The sequence below is a fragment of the Pan paniscus genome, chromosome 2 (genome assembly GCF_029289425.2).
Source record: "Pan paniscus chromosome 2, NHGRI_mPanPan1-v2.0_pri, whole genome shotgun sequence".
Classification (NCBI taxonomy): domain Eukaryota; kingdom Metazoa; phylum Chordata; class Mammalia; order Primates; family Hominidae; genus Pan; species Pan paniscus.
The window spans coordinates 107,393,121-107,413,351 of NC_085926.1; the positions used below are offsets into that span (position 1 = coordinate 107,393,121).

Sequence of the window (20,231 nt, forward strand, 5' to 3'; positions counted from 1 at the left end):
TGCATATGTCGAACCAGCCTTGCATCCCAGGGATGAAGCCGACTTGATCGTGGTGGATAAGCTTTTTGATGTGCTGCTGGATTTGGTTTGCCAGTATTTTATTGGGGATTTTCGCATTGATGTTCATCAGGGATATTGGCTTCAAGTTTTCTTTTTTTGTTGTGTCACTGTCAGGCTTTGGTATCAGGATGATGCTGGCCTCATAAAATGAGTTAGAGAGGATTCCCTCTTTTTCTTTTGTTTGGAATAGTTTCAGAAGGAATGGTACCAGCTCCTCTTCGTACCTCTGGTAGAATTCGGCTGTGAATCTGTCTAGTCCTGGACTTTTTTTGGTTGGTAGGCTATTAATTACTGCCTGAATTTCAGAACTTGTTATTGGTCTATTCAGGGATTCGACTTCTTCCTGGTTTAGTCTTGGGAGGGTGTATGTGTCCAGGAATTTATCCATTTCTTCTGGATTTTCTAGTTTATTTGCGTAGAGGTGTTTATAGTAGTCTCTGATGGTAGTTTGTATTTCTGTGGGATCAGTGGTGATATCCCCTTTATCATTTTTTATTGTCTCTATTTGATTCTTCTCTCTTTCCTTATTAGTCTCACTCTGTCGCCCAGTCTGGAGTACAGTGGCGTGATCTTGGCTCACTGCAAGCTCCACCTCCCGGGTTCACGCCATTCTGTCTCAGCCTCCCGAGTAGCTGGGACTACAGGTGCCTGCCACCACGCCCTACCAATTTTTTTGTATTTTTAGTAGAGACGGGGTTTCACAGCATTAGCCAGGATGGTCTCGATCTCCTGACCTCGTGATCTAACAGCCGCAGCCTCCCAAAGTGCTGGGATTACAGGCGTGAGCCACTGCACCCGGCCATGGATTCATTGATTTTTTGAAGGGTTTTTCATGTCTCTGTCTCCTTCAGTTCTGCTCTGATCTTAGTTATTTCTTGTCTTCTGCTAGCTTTTGAATTTGTTTGCTTTTGCTTCTCTAGTTCTTTTAATTGTAGTGTTAGGGTGTTGATTTTAGATCTTTCCTGCTTTCTCCTGTGGGCTTTTAGTGCTATAAATTTCCCTCTAAACACTGCGTTAGCTATGTCCCAGAGATTCTGGTATGTTGTGTCTTTGTTCTCATTGGTTTCAAAGAACTTATTTATTTCTGCCTTAATTTTGTTATTTACTCAGTAGTCATTCAGGAGTAGGTTGTTCAGTTTACGTGTATTTTGTAGTTTTGAATGTTTCTTTTTTTAATAGTTTAATATATTTTAAAGCATACTTACAGGAAAAGCACAGCAGACAGACAACATTAAAAACATGTACTTGCCTGGGTGCAGTGACTCAGGCCTGTAATCCCAGCACTTTGGGAGGCTGAGGTGGGCAGATCACGTGGTCAGGAGATGGAGACCATCCTGGCTAACACGGTGAAACCCCATCTGTACTAAAAATATGAAAAATTAGCCAGTGTGGTGGCACATGCCTTTAGTCACAGCTACTCTGGAGGCTGAGGCAGGAGAATTGCTTGAACCTGGGAGGTGGAGGTTGCAGTGAGCCAAGATCTTGCCACTGCACTCCACCCTGGGCGACAGAGCAAGACTCCATCTCCAAAAAAAAAAAAAAAAAAAGAAAACAAACAAACATGTACTTGCATGTAGGACAACTCAGTTAGAAAAACATAGTGAATGGATGGAATCTACTGTGCGATAAAAATGCTACAAACACCATTTAGTTGCTGTCAATAAGAAATTTACTTGTTTTTAAAAAAATGCTAATGCTGGCATTGTCTAGAAAAATTTAACAGGTTTATTTATAATTATTATAAAGTTGAACTGCTGAAATCTGTTCACTGAAACATTTTAACTTGCATTAATGCTTTACATCTCCACATTTATATTAAAAATTTACACACAAATGAAAATTGAAAAACTGCCATTACCTGATTCCTATCCCCTATTTTTCCACTTGCAATCATACACTTAGGTATCTTTTGACCCCATGGAAAAAAAATATCTAACCTTCATAACCACCAATAACAGGAAGAAGAGAATTTTTTTCTTTTTCTTTCTTCTTTTTTTTTTTTTTTTTTCTGAGATGGAGTCTCGCTCTATCGCCCAGGCTGGAGTGCAGTGGCAGGATCTCGGCTCACTGCAAGCTCCACCTCTCGTGTTTACACCATTCTCCCGCCTCAGTCTCCCGAGTAGCTGAGACTACAGGTGCCCGCCACCACGCCCGGCTAATTTTTTGTATTTTTAGTAGAGACGGGGTTTCACCGTGTTAGCCAGGATGGTCTCGATCTCCTGACCTCGTCATCCGCCCGCCTCGGCCTCCCAAAGTGCTGGGATTACAGGCGTGAGCCACCGCGCCCGGTCGAGAATTTTTTTCTTTTTGAGAATGAAATGTTTCCCATCATAGTGGATTCTTAAGCACGTTTTCCTTGTATGCGGCGTGCTAGCTGGATTTCTTTTGGCATAATAGCCGTTTGGCATGGATAGCACACAGGTTGCTGTCTTCAAAAAGGCCAACCAGGTAGGCCTCACTTGCCTCCTGCAAAGCTCCAATAGCTGCACTCTGGAAGCGTAGATCTGTTTTCAAGTCCTGAGCAATTTCTTGCACCAGACGCTGAAAGCGAAGTTTGCGAATCAGAAGTTCAGTGGCCTTCTGATAACGTCTGATTTCACGGAGTGCCACAGTACCAGGCCTGTAATGATGAGGTTTCTTCACCCCTCCAGTAGAGGGCGCACTCTTGTGAGCGGCTTTTGTACCCAGTTGCTTCCTGGCTGCTTTACGGTCGATTTGCAGGCAGTCCGCTTTGTACAAGCCATGGTATAGAGGCTTCCTTATTTACCTCCCTTATCCTTCAGCTTGGAGCCCTGCGAGCCAGAGGCGGCGCTGGCTTGGAGAGTGATGGCGGCATGGGGGTGCGGCGGCGGCTGCGAACACCTTGAGTGAGTTTCTTAATCCTCAGTTCTAATTTGATTGTACTGTGGTCTGAGAAACTTTGTTATGATTTCCGTTCTTTTGCATTTGCTGAGGAGTGTTTTACTTCCAATTATGTGGTCAATGTTATTTTTTATTTAGTTGTTTATTTATTTTTGAGACGGAGTCTCGCTTTGTCTCCCAGGCTGGGGTGCAGTGGCGCCATCTCGGCTCACTGCAAGCTCCGCCTCCCGGGTTCACGCCATTCTGCTGCCTCAGCCTCCGGAGTAGCTAGCATTACAGGCGCCTGCCACCACGCCCGGCTAATTTTTTTGTATTTAGTAGAGACGGTGTTTCACCGTGTTAGCTAGGATGGTCTCGATCTCCTGACCTCGTGATCACCCCGCCTCGGCCTCCCAAAGTGCTGGGATTACAGGCGTGAGCCACCGCGGCCGGCCTATGTGGTTCATTTTAGAATAAGTTCTATGTGGTGCTGAGAAGAATGTACGTTCTGTTGATTTGGGGTGGAGAGTTCTGTTGATGTCTATTAGGTTTGCTTGGTCCAGAGCTCAGTTCGAGTCCTGAATATCTTTGTTAATTTTTTGTCTCGTTGAAATGTCTAACATTGACAGTGGGGTGTTAAAGTCTCTCACTATTATTGTGTGGGAGTCTAAGTCTCTTTGTAGGTCTCAAAGACCTTGCTTTATGAATCTGGGTGCTCTTGTATTCTTTAATTTTATTTATTTATTTTTTGAGACGGAGTCTCGCTCTGTCGCCCAGTCTGAACTGCAATGGTGGGATCTCGACTCACTGCAACCTGTGCCTACCGGTTGCGAGCGATTCTGCCACCTCAGCCTCCCAAGTAGCTGGGACTACAGACGTGCGCCACCATGCCGGCTATTTTTTTTTTTTTTTTGTAGAGACAGGGTTTCATCATGTTGGCCAGGCTGGTCTTGAACTCCTGACCTCAAGTGATTCGCCCACCTCAGCCTCCCAAAGTGCTAGGATTACAGGCGTGAGCCACTGCGCCCAGCCTAATTTTTATATTTTTTCTAGAGAAGGGGTTTAACTATGTTGCCCAGGCTGAGGACTCATCTTTTAAGGAAGTACAGCTATTTGTTTCTGATTAAATATTTTGAATTAAAAGGTTACTTTTTTTTATATCAATGGTTTTTTGTAAATCCATGCCTCTATTTAACGAAGAGGACAGTACTAAGAGTTCATACTAAATTATAAACGGGCCGGGTGCAATGGCTAACACCTGTACTCCTAGCACTTTGGAAGGCCGAGAGGGGAGGATTGCTTGAGTCAAGGAGTTTGAGACCAATTTGTACAACACAGGGAGACCCCATCTCTACAAAAAATAAAAACAAAATTAGCTGGGCTTGGTGGCATGTGCCTGTGGTCCCAGCTACTCAGGAGGCTGAGCTGGGAGCCCAGGAAATTGAGGCTTCTATGAGCCATGATCAAGCCACTGCACCGCAGCCTGGGTGACAGAGTGAGACCCTGTCTCAAAAAATATATATTAATATATAATAAGATATATTAAATATTAAACAAATAATATATTATATAATAAATAATAAATAATAATATATAATATGTATATTTATATTATATGTATAAATGAAGAAAAATAAGACTATACAGCTCCAATTTCCTGACACATATCTCACTCTGGGTCACTTTTAGATAGCTTTGGAAGGTCTCAGGGTTAGGCGTTTCTGGGATTCAAAAAGATCACTTTTTTCTGTTATTTGTCATATTTACAATTTTAATAGTAACATGATCAGTACTACTGTTTTCTGCATGTTAGATTCTAGGTTCTGAATTTGAGGTTATAAGCGACCTAGAAAATGATAATATTTAGAGTCGATATAATAATCAGCTTTTGTGTATTTTGTATATTGGGGAGTAAAATCTTGAGTTAGCCATAACCTAGAGTCTAGGACTACCAGTTTTGTCATCATTTTCTGATTCTTCTCAGTTCTCTTTGTTTTGCTACACTAGTGTAAATGTATTCTCTTGTTTCAATATAATAACCCCACATGTACATAGGCCCCTCCAAAACAGACAACATGCAAAAATGTAGAGTTTATTATTCTAAAGTGTTTAAGATTTCTACTCAGATGCTTTGATTTGCTTCCACAATCAGATACTGAATGTATCTTCTGTTTAAAGAATAGAGATGAGGAAAATAGCACTGTCTGTGTGTGTGTGTGTGTGTGTGTGGTGTGTGTGTGTGTGTGAAATAGACTGATGTGATGCATTGTGACAACAGGTTGGGTTTATGACATCCTCTTTTTATAAGGACACCAGTCATATTGAATTAAGGCCCATTCTAATGACATTATTTTAACTTCATTCTTAAAGACCCAATCTCCAAATACAGTTACCTTGTGAGGTACTGGGGGTTAGAACTTCAACATATGAATTTTGAGGGAACACAACTCAGCCCATGACGCACCCATAAAGGTGGAGAAACAAAGGGAAGAATTTGAAATTACCAACCATTAAAGGCTTAACAATAAGGGCCCTACAGATCTAATACTCAGACCTTTGAGAAAAAGGGGGAGTTGGTCTAGTGCTTATATCTCAGAGCTCAAAAACCTATACCACAGCACAAATTTAAGATGCAAATATCTTACTACCAAGATGGAATAAGAATTACTGGAGTTTACAGTCTTCTCTGAAAAAACATAGAAAAAAACCAAATAATAGACAAAAAATATATAAAACCAATTTTTAAGACATCAAGCAATGAAGGGCAGTAATCTTGGAAAATGGGAAACAAATGAGCCCTGTGATTACACAGCCTTCTGAACTGAGAGAGATCCCAGGTTGTGACAAAGAGAGGGGGACCCCAGGCAGGGTCTGGTAGAACTCTGTATGTTGAGGAGACAGAATTGAGAGTCTGGGGAAACGGAGGCAGCTAGCATTTTCAGGACAGAGTGCCAGAAGTGAAGGAGCTGCCCCAGAGAGAACTCTGGAGATCTGTAGAGGGTGCCCCTTAGTATTCAGGAGAAAGCTGGTCAGCACATCCATGAGAGGAAATGACTCAAAGCCGGGGAAAAACCACTGAGAGGATTAGAGAGAAGAGCATATAACACTCACACAAGGCCAGAGAAACTGCTATCTTACTAGCTAGACTGGAGAAGCTCACAATTCATAGGACGCTGGGGACAATACTGAGAAGGGCCTTGACTCAGTAGTGTGCAATTGTTAAGTTAACCCAAGACTAATCATGGCTCTGGTCATTCCTAATTTTTTTTTTTTTTGAGGCAGAGTCTCGCTCTGTCACCCAGGCTGGAGTGCAGTGGCACGATCTTGGCTCACTGCAAGCTCCATCTCCCGGGTTCACGCCATTCTTCTGCCTCAGCCTCCTGAGTAGCTGGGACTGCAGGTGTCTGCCACCATGTCCGGCTAATTTTTTGTATTTTTAGTAGAGACAGGGTTTCACTGTGTTAGCCAGGATGGTCTCGATCTCATGACCTTGTGATCCGCCCGCCTCGGCCTCCTAAAGTGCTGGGATTACAGGTATGAGCCACTGCGCCCGGCCCCCTCCCCCCTTTTTTTTTTTGGAGCCTTACTCTGTTGCCAAGGCTTGTGTGCAGTGGTGGGATCTCAGCTCATTGCAGCCTCCACCTCTTGGGTTCAAGTGATTCTTGTGCCTCAGCCTCTCCAGTAGCTGGGATTACAGGCATGTACCACCACGCCTGTCTAATTTTTGTATTTTTAGTAGAGATGGGGGTTTCACCATGTTGGCCAGTCTGGTCTCGAACCCTTGACCTCAAGTGATCTGCCCACCTTGTCCTCCCAAAGTGCTGGAATTACAGGCATGAGCCGCCACACCCGGCCCATTCCTAATAAGTCTCAAAAGCAAGACCAAAAGAGGATCCAACCATTTCCAAGTAACTTAACTATATCTGAGAACAAAGCTCAAGAATATTTATTGAGATACAGAAAAGATGCAGAACTCATCAAGGTGAAATTCACAATTTTACTAGGCATGAAAAAAGGCAAACAACAACAACAACAACAACAAAAACTGATGCATAATGAAGAGAAAAATCAATCAATTGAATTGGATCAAGAAGTGATACAGAGGCTGGGCACGGTGGCTTATGCCTATAATCTCAGCACTTTGGCAGGCTGAGGTAGGTGGATCACCTGAACTCAGGAGTTTGAGAGCAGCCTGGCCAACATGGTGAAACGCTGTCTCTACTAAAAATACAAAAATTAGTACCGGGCATGGTGGTGGGTGCCTGTAATCCCAGCTACTCAGGAGGCTGAGGCAGGAGGATCACTTGAACCTGGGAGGCGGAGGTTGCAGTGAGCGGCGGTCACACCATTGCACTCCACTCCAGCCTGGTGACTAGAGTGAAACTCTGTAAAAAAAAAAAAAAAAAAAAAAAAAAAAGAAGTAAAGGACATTAAAGCCAGTTATTATAACTCTATTTCATATGCTCAAAAAGATTTTTTTTTGGTAAAGACCTAAAGTGAGTTTCTACAGGTAAAAATGACAATGCCATCAAAACAGCTTTATTTGTAATAGCCAAAAAAATGGGAAATAATCCATATGCCATGAACAGGTGAATGGTAAACCGTGGTGTATCTGTACAATGAAATACTACTCAGCAATAAAAGGGGCAAAGTATTGATACACACAACAATGTGGATGAGTCTCAAAATAATTATGCTAAGTGAAAGAAACCGAGCAAAAGGAGAACACACAAAATGTGAATTCACCTACAGTGATAGAAAGTAGATTAGTAGTTGCCTGGAGATGGGAGTGGGTAGGGATTACAAAAGGTTATGAGAAACTTTTCAGGGGATGGTTGGACTTGTTCATTATCTGGATTGTGATGATGGTTTCATGAATATACATACATCTGTCAAAACTTATAAAATTGTACACTTTGAATATGTGATGTGCAGCTTATGACAAGTCAATTGGTAAAGCTGTATTTTTTTTTAAATAATGATTGACAGGAGTGTTTAAGGTCTGTCTCAAAACTTATCTCTTCTGGAGGCTGCTACACACCAACCTGTACTTGTACTTTATACTCAGAAACACTAATGTGCAGTTGCCCTATCAGTAACTTGCTTTGATGGGTAGTTCTACCCACAGACTCTTAGTAGGAACATTAGCAGCTAGCATTTGCTGTCAGCTTTGTTTCCAGTGACTCTTCTCTTCCTGACAGGATTTTTGCAGCCCCAATAACCTCATATGATATTTAGAGGGTGAGATATTTAGTATTAACTCACAGCATTCTCACTAACTGGGTCAATGGAAAGAAGTATGGACAAGGAATACAGTCGTGCTGAAATTGTGCTGCCGCTAAGTAGACACACATAGAGGTAAAGCGTTCACTGCATGGTAATGGTCTGTTCTCAGCTTTCTAGTATTGCATTGTCTTCTGTAATTGTGCAGTATCTTCTACCTGGAAATCTTCCAACTCTCCCACAAGATATTTTATTTTACAACATCCATGGAAAGAAAAGTTACAATAATCGTGACTTGCTAACCTCAATAAGGTCAACAACAGGTTTTAAAAATCTTTGTTTCTCTTTCCTTATCTCTGCCATTGTTAAATAATTCAGGAAATACCTAGCAAGGGCTTAGTGCGGGGCACACTTAGCTGTCATGTACGTCTACAGCCTTGTTATTCAAAGGGTATTTAGTGGAGGACAGTCTCTGCATTGGCTGGGAGCTTATTAGAAATGCAGAGTCTTAGTTCTCCTCCAGACATACAGGATCAGTTTCTGCATTTTAACAAGATCGCTTGGTGATTTGTATGTACATTTAAGAAGCTGTGTTCTGGAGAATTCTTCTTAGCTCTACCACTTAAATACTGCCATGACTTTGAGAAAGAGACTTCACTTCTTTAAGTCATTAACAAATGAGGGGTGTGGGAATAATAGTAGAACCCACCTCATATTTGTTGGGAGGATTTAGTGAGACAAACCTTCTAAAACCCTTAACATACTAGCTACTAAGTGCTTTTAAAAAATTACTCTTTATTATTATTATTATTTTGTAGTTGAAAGAAAAAACACACTTTTTAAATAAAACATCCGTCATAGGCACTTCGTCTCTAGTTTATTTATATGTTCATAATGACGGCAGAGAGACATTATTGCAACAAACATGAAAAATAAATATGACGCTTGATCCCGAATTAGAACTTGAAGAAGAAAGGAAATGAGGGAAAGGGAATGTCTTAGCTTGAACTCTCATAACAAAATACCACATACTGGGTGGCTTAAACAACAGATGTGTATTTTATTTAATTATTTTTTTTGAGATGGAGTCTCGCTCTGTTGCCCAGGCTGAAGTGCAGTGACGCGATCTCGGCTCACTGCAACCTCCACCTCCTGGGTTCAAGCAATTCTCCTATCTCAGCCTCCCGAGTAGCTGGGACTACGGGCACACGCCATGACGCACGGCTAATTTTTGTATTTTCAGTAGAGACAGGGTTTCACCATATTGGTCAGGCTGGTCTCGAATTCTTGACCTCAGGTGATCCACCTGCCTCGGCCTCCTAAAGTGCTGGAATTACAGGCAGGAGCCACTGCGCCCGGCCTCAGAAATGTATTTTCTTACAGTTCTGGAGGTTGTGGTGCCCGCATGGCTAGGTTTTGGTGAGGATGCTCCTCCTGGCATGCAGATAACTGCCTTCTCATTGTGTCTTCACATGCCCTTTACTCCACAGTTGCACCTGGAGGGGGAGAGAGATTGTTCTTTCTCCTTTCTCTCTCTGTTTTTTTTTTTTTTTTTTTTTTTGAGGTGGAGTCTCACTCCGTCGTCCAGGCTGGAGCGCAGTGGCGCGATCCTTGGGTCACTGCAACCTCCACCTCCCTGGTTTGAGTGATTCTCCTGCCTCAGCCTCCGGAGTAGCTGGGACTACAGGCACGTGCCACCACGCCCGGCTAATTTTTGTATTTTTAGTAGAGATGGGGTTTCATCATGTTGGTCAGGCTGGTCTCAAACTCCTGACCTCAAGTGACTCGCCCGCCTTGGCCTCCTAAAGTCCTGGGATTACAGACATGAGCCGCTGTGCCTGGCCTCTTCCTCTCCTTATAAAGCCACTAATCCCATCAGGAGGGCCCTACCCTCAACCATAATTACCCTCAGAGGCCTCATCTCCAAATACCATCACATTGGGGGTTAGAATTTCAACATAGAAATTTTGGGGGGATACAAACATTCAGTCCATAGCAGGGAATATGTTTGTTGATGCTATTGTTATTCTTCCTGTAAGTGACACTATTGGACATTTGTATTTAAGTGATGTAGAATTTGAAAATGATGAATCCCTTCCAGGTGAAAAGCTGAACAAAAACTTTCAGAAGAGGACTGGATGTATTTAAGGGCTTTAAACAATAATAATGTTGCTATCCAGAGACTGCTCTTGCTGATACCCCCTTCCTTTCGCTCAGTTTCCTCAAGAAAGGGTCTATGGGTGGCTGGCTACCTTGGACCCCCTAACTAATAAGCTCCAGGTTATATTTGTTCCACTCAAGTCTATTTATTTTATTATTATTCTTTCCTTAGGGACGGGTCTCATTATGTTGCCCAGGCTGGACTTGAACTTCTGGGCTTGAGCAATTCTCCCACCTCAGCCTACCAAGCAGCTGGGACTACAGGTCTGCACCACTGCACCCCACCCATTCAAGTCAACATCCCCAGAAATGAGGATAATGCTTGGCACAAGGTAGGCATTTAATACATATATGTTGAATGTATGAATAAATATACTGGCTCTTTCTCAAGGCCAGAGAAGCCTCTCTTCATCCTCCCAGGACTTCCATTACCTACTTTTTTTCTGGAGGGCGGGGGGGAATAATTTCAACCTACAGAAAAGATGCAGATGCAAGAATAATGAAAGGAACTCTTAGATACCCTTTAATCAAATTCACCAATAATGTTTTAGTTTGTAAAATCGAATTTGAAATAATTTTTTTAAAAAAATATTTATTTTCTCCTCAAATTTCTTTTCCTTTTTCTTTGGCTTAAGAATCTTCATGTTTTTATTTATTTATTTATTTATTTATTTTTTGTTTTTGTTTTTTTGAGACAGAGTCTCACTCTGTTGCCCAGCCTGGAGTGCAGTGGCATTACCTAGACTCACTGCAACCTCCACCTCCTGGGTTCAAGTGATTCTTGTGCCTCAGCCTCCTGAGTAGCTGGGATTACCGGTGCATGCCACCACGCCAGGCTACTTTTTGTATTTTTAGTAGAGACAGGGTTTCGCCATGTTGGCCAGGCTGGTCTCGAACTCCTGACCTCAGGTGATCTGCCTGCCATGGCCTCCCAAAGTGCTGGGATTACAGGCTCATGCCTGTAATCGCTGCGCCCAGCCTCAAATTCCTTTTTTACCATGAAATAATTTCAAATTTATAGATTTGCAAGAAAAACACAAATAATACAAAGAACTACCTTATACCCTTCACCCAGATTTCCTGATTATTGATCATTTACATTTGTCTGTTTTTCTTTCATATACCGTTATTTTATTCCTGATACATTTGAGATTAAGTTGCAGACATGTTGACAAATTACCCCTAAATACTTCAGTGTGTATTTCCAAAAACAAGAATACTTTTCCATATAACCTCAATACTCTCATCAAAATCAGGGTATTAACATTGCTACAATACTTTAATCCACAAATTCCACTTAAATTTCAACAATTGCAGGGATAGCATTAGGAGAAATACCTAATGTAGATGACAGGTTGATGGGTGCAGCAAACCACCATGGCATGTCTATACCTATGTAACAAACCTGCACGTTCTGCACATGTATCCCAGAACTTAAAGTATAATAAAAAAATTTTCAACAATTGTTCACTAATGTCACTTATTGAAAAGAAGAGCAACAGCATCATCAACAAAACTTTTCCTCTTCCGCCTTTCCTTTCTGTTTCAAGATTCAATTCAGGATCATGCATTGTATTTAGTTGTCATGTCTCTTTTTTTTTTTTTTTGAGACAGGGTCTTGCTCTGTTGCCCAGGCTGGAGTGCGGTGGCATGATCTTGGCTTACTGCAACCTTCGCCTCCTGGGTTCAAGTGATTCTCCTGCCTCAGCCTCCCGAGTAGCTGGGATTACAGGCATGTGCCATCATGCCATCACCCCTGGCTAATTTTTGTATTTTTAGTAGAGATAGGGTCTCACCATGTTGGCCAGGCTGGTGTCATGTCTCTTTAGTTTCCTTCAATGCTTAGTTTTTTCCTCATTTTTCATGATCTTGCCATTTTTGAAAAGGATAGGTCAGTTGTTTTATAGTATTTCCCTCAATTTGGGTTTGTCTGGTGTTTCTTCATGTCTAGATTCAGAGTATGGATTTTTGGTAAGAATGCTATAGAAGCAATACGATTTTCCTCTCAATGCCTCACATTAGGAAGCACAAAATACCAATTTTCCTCATTAATAATGATAGTAACTTTTGTCACACTGTTAAGATGATGTTTATATTTCTCCACTGTAGAGTTCATTAATAACAGATATTTTATTGAGCTTTACTTTTAAATTTTATACATATGTATCTATTTTTTTATCAAAATTTTAATGAGCTTAACATCTATGGATAATTCTTGTCTGAATAATTTATTACAGCAGTGGTTGCTGAATGTTATTTTCTAATTCTTTTTTTTCCTTTTTTGAGATGGAGTCTCATTGTGATGCCGAGGGTGGAGTGCAGTGGCACAATCTCAGCTCACTGCAACCTCCATTTCCTGGGTTCAAGTGATTCTCCTGCCTCAGCCTCCTGAATAGCTGGGATTACAGGCACCTGTCACCATGCCTGGCTAATTTTTGTATTTTTAGTAGAGATGGGGTTTCACTATGTTGGCCAGGCTTGTCTCAAACTCCTGGCCTTAAGTGATCTGCCTATCTCAGCGACCCAAAGTGCTGGGATTACAGGCATGAGCCACCATGCCTGGCATTGTTATTTTCTAATTTGATCAGTTCTTGTAAGTTTATTAGTTGGCATTGTACTATAAGATAGATCTTTTCTTTGAATATCAGTATGGGCTCATGGATTCTTATTTTATTGAATCAGTTATGCTCTATTATTATCCTTAACTATTACTTATTACAGCTTTATTGATGTATATTTGACATACAAGAAATTGCATATACATAAAGTGAACAGTTTGAAGAATTTTGTGTACCTATAAAGTGAATAAACTGTTACACTCATCAGTGAAATAAACATTTTCATTAATCCCTAAAAGTTTCCTTGTCCTTCTTAGTAATCCAATCTCCCTTCCTCTCTCTCCATCCTCAGGAAAGCACTAATTTGATTTCTGACACTGTAGATTAATTTCCATTTTTTCTAGAATTTCATGTAAATGGAATTCTAAAGTATGCATTTTTGGAGTGAGGGTTCTGGCTTCTTTCACGTGGTGTAATTATTTTGAGATTAATCCATGTTGTTGAATCTATTAGTGGTTTCTTATTTTTATTGGTGAGTAGTATTCCATTGTATTGATTTACCAAAGTATGTTCACCCATTCACTTATTCTTGGGTATTTATTTTTTTCTAGTTTGTGACTCTTACTAATGAAATTTCTATGAGCAAGTAAGAAGTCTCTGTACAAGTCTATGTCTGTGTCTTTGTATGGATATATTCTTTGATTTTCTTGGTAAAATATCTAGAGTTGGAATGGCTGGATTATACAGTAGATCTATGTTGAACTTCTATGAAACTGCTAAGTTATCAAAGTGTTTGTACCACTTTACAGTCTCCTCAGCAATATATGAACACGTTCATTGTTTGATGTCTGCACTAATACTTGGTATGGTCATTCTCTTTAATTTTATCCATTACACAGTGGGTATACTGGTACTACTTTATGGTTTTGATTTTCATTTTCCCAATAACTACTGATGTTAAACATTTTTAAATATACTTATTTACCATTCTTGTATCTTCTTCGGTGAAGTGTCTGTTCAAATCTTTTGCCCATTTTTACTGGGTCATTTGTCTTCTTCTTCTTGAGTTGTAAGAATTTCTTTTTCTTTTCTTTTTTTTTTTTTTTTGAGACAGAGTCTTGCTCTGTCGCCCAGGCTGGAGTAGCTGGGACTACAGGCGCCCGCCACCATGCCCGGTTAATTTTTTGTATTTTTAGTAGAGACAGGGTTTCACTGTGTTAGCCAGGATGGTCTTGATCTCCTGACCTTGTGATCCGCCCACCTCGGCCTCCCAAAGTGCTGGGATTACAGGCATGAGCCACCGTGCCCAGCCTGAGTTGTAAGAATTTTTCATATATTCTAGAAGTAATTTATCAGATTGTATGTTTTGCAAATATTTTCTCCACTCCTGCCTTTTCATTTTCTTTTCTTTCTTTCTCTCTTTTTTTTTTTTTTGAGGCAGAATTTCACTCTTGTTGCCCAGGCTGGAGTGCAATGGCATGATCTCAGCTCACTACAACCTCTGCCTCCCGGGTTCAAGAAATTCTCCTGCCTCAGCCTCCTGAGTAGCTGGGATTACAGGCATGCGCCACCACACCCGGCTAATTTTGTATTTTTAGTAGAGATGGGGTTTCTTAATAGTGTTATTGGAAGAGCAAAGGTTTTTGATTTTCATGAAGTCAGCTTGGAAGTAGATCCTCCAATTGCAGATGGAGGCCTCCAATCCCAGGCCAACAGTTTGCCTGAAACCCTATGAGAAACCCTGAGCCAAAACCACCCAGCTAAGCTACTCCTGGCTTCCTGACCCTCAGAAACTTTGTGGAATCATAAATGTTTGTTGTTTTTAGTTACTAAGTTTTGGATAAAATGATATGCTGTGATAGATAACTAATATACACTGGCTTAAAGTGAATATGCCTTGTAATTTTCTTCATATATAAATTTTTAATAATTTCAACTATTATTTTATATTCAGAGGGTACATGTGTAGGTTTGTTACCTGGGTATATTGCATGATGCTGAGGTTTGAGGTATGTATGATTGATTCCGTCACCCAGGTACTGAGCGTAGTACCCAATAATTAAATTTTCAACCCTCCCCTCCAATAGTCCCTAGTGTGTATTGTTACCATCTTTATGTCCGTGAGTACCCATCGTTTAGCACCCACTTTCAAGTGATAACATGCTGTATTTGGCTTTCGTGTTTCTGTGTTAATTCACTTAGTGTAAGGCCTCCAGATGCATCCATGTTGCTGCAAGGGAAATTATTTTATTCTTTTTTATGGCTGTGTAGTATTCCATGGTGTATGTATACCACATTTTCTTATTCCAATCCATCATTGATGGGAACCTAGGTTGATTCCATGTCTTCACTATTGTGAATAGTGCTGCAATTAACACACAAGTGCATGTGTCTTTTTGGTAGAATGAATTATTTTCTTTTGGGTATATACCTAGTAATGGGATTGCTGTGTTGGCTGGTATAGTTCTAAGTTCTTTGAGAAATCTACAAACTGCTTTCCACAGTGGCTGAACTAGTTTATATTCCCACCAACAGTGCATAAGCTTTCTCTTTTCACTGTAGCCTCACCAGCATCTGTTATTTTTTGATATTTTAGTAATAGCCATTCTGACTGGTATGAGATGGTATCTGGTGTGGTTTTGATTTGTATCGATTTGTATTTCTCTGATGACTGGTGATGTCGATCATTTTTCATTAGTGACGGTGAGCATTTTTAATTATTTCAGTATATATATGTTATATAAAATATATATTTTTTGTTTGGTGTTCATTGAGCTCCTTTGATCTGTGGGTCTTTTTTTTTTTTCTATTGCTTTCTTCAAGTTCACTAACTTTTTCTTCTGCAGTGTCTGGTGTTAATTTAATCTGGCACATTTTTTCCAGAGACTGCATTTATTATCTCTTGAAATCAGTTTGTGCCTTTTAAGTATTTTAGCATGCTTACCATTTACCATACTCTTTACCATGCTCACCATTTACATTCTTTTATATGGAGTATGTTTATAGTAGCTGTTTTAATAACTATTAATTTTATTATCTGTGTCATTTCTGTGTCTATTTCCGATCATTAATTTTATCTTTATTATGAATCACATTTTCTTGCTTTTTTGCATGCCTTTTAAATTTTATTGGATGCCAGATATTTTGAATTTTATGTTGTTGGCTGGGGTTGTTTGCATTCCTTTAAATAGTTTTGGTCTTTTTTTTTTTTCTGGCAGGCAGTTATCTGGAAACAATTTTATTTTTTTAAGGTTTGCTTTTAATTTGTTAGGTGGGTCCTAGGGCTAATTCGGCTCTAATGCTGAGGCAACACCTTCCGAAAATTCTACTTGTTGCACCATGTGTTAACAGGCCTTCCCACACTGGCTAGTGGCAATATGAACTCTTGACCTGTGTGAGCTCTGGTGATTGTTTCACTTGATTCTTTCTGATGTTCTCTCCCTGGCCCTGGGACGTTTCCTCAAACACATGTGCTAATCAGTGGGCAGCTGAAGAATCAAGGGCAATCCTCTATAGATCTCTGGAGCGTTTGCTCTATCAGCTCTCTCTTCTCTGGTAATCTGGTCTTTAAATTCTAGCTGTCTTGGTGTCCCCAAGCTCTAAACTTTGTTTCCTCACCTCAGGGAACCCTTGTGGATTCCCTATAGGGGCTTCCTTCCTGAGCTGCACCCTGTAAGCTCTCTCTAGGCAGTGAAGCAATTTTAGGGCTCACATTGTTTGCTTTCTTTCAAGAATCACATCCCTGTGCCATTTTCACATATCTGAAAACCATTGTTTCATATATTTCTCATTTTTAAATACTATATATTTATTTATTTATTTATTTTTATTTTTTAAGACAGAGTCTCACTTTGTCACCCAGGCTAGAGTGCAGTGGTGTGATCTTGGCTCACTGCATCTGCAGCCTCCCGGGTTCAAGCGATTCTCCTGCCTCAGCCTCCTGAGTAGCTGGGATTACGGGCACCAGCCACCACACCTGGCTAATTTTTGTATTTTTAGTAGAGACGGGGTTTTACCATGTTGGCTAGGCTGGTCTCGAACACCTGGCCTCTAGTGATCCACCCTCCTTGGCCTCCCAAAGTGCTGAGATTACAGGTGTGAGCCACCGTGCCTGGCTCAGATTTTACTTTTCATAGCAGTTTTGGAATTTCAGAACAATTAAGAAAGTAGTACAGAGTTCCTATATACCCTACATCCAGTTTTCCCTCTTATTGTCTTACATTTGTATGATACATGTCATAATTAATGAACCAACATTGACACATTATTATTAGCTAAAGTCCATAGTTCTTTTTATTTCCTTAGTTTTTACCTATTTTTTTTTCTTCTTTTCTTTTCTTTCTTTTATTTTTTTGAGACGGGTCTTGCTCTGTCACCCAGGCTGGAGTGCAGTGGCATGATGATGGCTCACTGCAGCCTCGACCTCCCAGGTTCAAGTGATCCTCCCACCTCATCCTCCTGAGTAGCTGGGACCATAGGCACACACCACCACACCTAACTAATTTTTAAATTTTTAGTAGGGACAGGGTTTTGCCATATTGCACAGGCCAGTCTTGAACTCCTGGGCTCAAGTGATCCACCCATCTTGGATTCCCAAAGTGCTGGGGTTATGGGCGTGAGCCACCACGCTCAGCCGCTAATGCTCGTTTTCTACTTTAGAATCCCATCCAGGATACTGCATCACTTTTAGTTGTTGTATCTCTCTAGGCTTCTCCTGGCTGTGACAGTTTTTCAGACTTTCCTATGGTTCTGACGACCTTCACAGTTTTGAGAAATACTAGTCACATGTTTTACAGGATGTCCTACTATTTGACATACAGACCAATGGAATAAAATGGAGAATGCAGAAATTAATCCATATATTTATAGCTAACTGTTATTTTTTATTTCCGTAGGTTATGGGGAACAGGTGGTGTTTGGTTACATGAGTAAGTTCTTTAGTGGTAATTTGTGAAATTTTGGTGCACCCATCACCCAAACAGTATATACTCTACCCTATTTGTAGTCTTTTTACCCTCACCCCCTCCACCCCTTACCCCAGAGCCCCCAAAGTCCATTATGTAATTCTTATGCCTTTGCATCCTCATAGCTTAGCTCCCACTTATGAATGAGAAGATACGATGTTTGGTTTTCCATTCCTGAGTTACTTCACTTAGAATAATAGTCTCCAATCTCATCCGGGTTGTTGCAAATGCCATCAACTCATTCTTTTTTATGGCTGAGTAGTATTCCATCATATATATATTGTGAGATATATACATCACAATTCTTTCTATATATATACCATATATACCACAATTTCATATATATGTACACATGCATACACACACACACACACACACACACACATACCACAATTTCTTTACTCGTTGTTTGATGGGTATTTGGGTTGGTTCCACATTTTTGCAATTGCGAATTGTGCTGCTATAAACAGGTGTGTGCAAGTATCGTTTTTGTATAATGACTGGGTAGGTACCCAGTAATGGGGTTGCTGGATCAAATGATAGTTCTACTTTTAGTTCTTTAAGGAACCTCCATGCTGTTTTCCATAATGGTTGTACTAGCTTACATTACCATTAGCAGTGTAGAGGTTTTCCTTGTTCACCACATCCACACCAACATCTATTATTTTTTGATTTTTTTGATTATGGCCATTCTTGCAGAAGTAAGGTGGTATTGCATTGTGGTTTTGATTTGCACTTCCCTGATAACTAATGATGTTGAGCATTTTTTCATATGTTTCTTGGCCATTTGTATATCTTCTTTTGAGAATTGTCTATGTATGTCCTTGGCCCACTTTTTGGTGGGATTGTTTGATTTTTTTCTTGCTAATTTGTTTGAGATTGTCGTAGATTCTGGATATTAGTCCTTTGTCGGATGTATAGATTGTGAAGATTTTCTTCCACTCTGTGGGTTGTGTGTTTACTCTGCTGACTGTTCCTTCTGCTGTGCAAAAGCTCTTTAGTTTAATTAAGTCCCAGCAATTTATCTTTGATTTATTGCATTTGCTTTTGTGTTCTTGGTCATGAAATCCTTGCCTAAGCCAATGTCTGGAGGGGTTTTTCTGATGCTATCTTCTATAATTTTTATAGTTTGAAGTTTTAGATTTAAGTCCTTGATCCATCTTGAGTTAGTTTTTGTATAAGGTGAGAGACGAGGATCCAGTTTCATTCTCCTACATGTGGCTTGCCAATTATCTCAGCACCATTGTTGAATACAGTGTCATTTCCCCATTTTATGTTTTTGTTTACTTTGTCAAAAATCAGTTGGCTGTAAGTATTTGACTTTATTTCTGGGTTCTCTATTCTGTTCCATTGGTCTATGTGCCTATTTTTATACCAATACCATGATGTTTTGGTGACTATGTCTTTATAGTGTAGTTTGAAATCAGGTAATGTGATGCCTCCAGATTTGTTCTTTTTGCTTAGTCTTACTTTGGCTATGCAGGCTTGTTTTTTGTTCCAAATGAATTTTAGGATTGTTTTTTTCTAGTTCTGTGAAGAATGATGGTGGTATTTTGAGGGAAATTGCATTGAATATGTAGATTGCTTTTGGCAGTATGGTCATTTTCATAATATTGATTCTACCCATCCATGAGCATGGGCTGTGTTTCCATTTGTTCGTGTTGTCTATGATTTCTTTCAACAGTGTTTTGTAGTTTTCCTTGTAGATGTCTTTTACCTTCTTGGTTAGGTATGTTCTTGAGTATTTTATTTTATTTTATTTTATTTTTACAGCTATTGTAAAAGGGGTTGAGTTCTTGATTTGATTCTCAGCTTGGTTGCTGTTGGTGTATAGCAGAACTACTGATTTGTGTACATTAATTTTGTATTCGGATACTTTGCTGAGTTCTTTTAACAGTTCTAGGAGCTTTTTTGAAGAGTCTTTAGGGTTTTCTAGATGTACAATCATATAAGCAGCAAACAGTGACAGTTTGACTTCCTCTTTACCGATTTGGATGCTCTTTATTTCTTTATCTTGTCTGATTGCTCTGGCTAGGACTTCCAGTACTATGTTGAAGAGGAGTGGTGAGAGTGGGCATCCTTGTCTTGTTCCAGTTCTCAGAGGGAATGCTTTCAACTTTTCCCCATTCAGTATTATGTTGGCTGTGGGTTTGTCATAGATGGCTTTTATTATATTGAGGTATGTCCCTTGTATGTTGATTTTGCTGAGAGTTTTAATCATAAAGGGAAGCTGGATTTTGTTGAATGCTTTTTCTGCATCTATTGAGATGATCATGTAATATTTTTGTTTTTAATTATGTTTATGTGGTGTATCACATTTATTGATTTGCATATGTTAATCCTGCATCCCTGGTATGAAACCCACTTGATCATGGTATATTACATTTCGATATCTTATTGGATTAGGTTAGCTAGTATTTTGTTA

The 20,231-nt window shown here is 40.1% G+C and overlaps 1 protein-coding gene and 1 pseudogene across 1 annotated transcript in view; one reads left to right on the forward strand and one right to left on the reverse strand.

Moving 5' to 3' along the window:
* Positions 1-1,392: 1,392 nt before the first annotated feature.
* LOC130541343 (histone H3.3A-like) lies at positions 1,393-4,210 on the reverse strand (annotated as a pseudogene).
* Positions 2,632-20,231, forward strand: part of LOC130541344 (putative uncharacterized protein encoded by LINC00336) — an 84,707-nt gene continuing 67,107 nt past the window's right edge. Inside the window, exons 1-2 of the mRNA XM_057301854.1 lie at positions 2,632-2,927; positions 10,457-10,616. Coding sequence (XP_057157837.1) covers positions 2,887-2,927; positions 10,457-10,616 — 201 coding nt within the window. The 5' untranslated portion in view covers positions 2,632-2,886. The remainder of the gene's footprint in view (positions 2,928-10,456; positions 10,617-20,231) is intronic.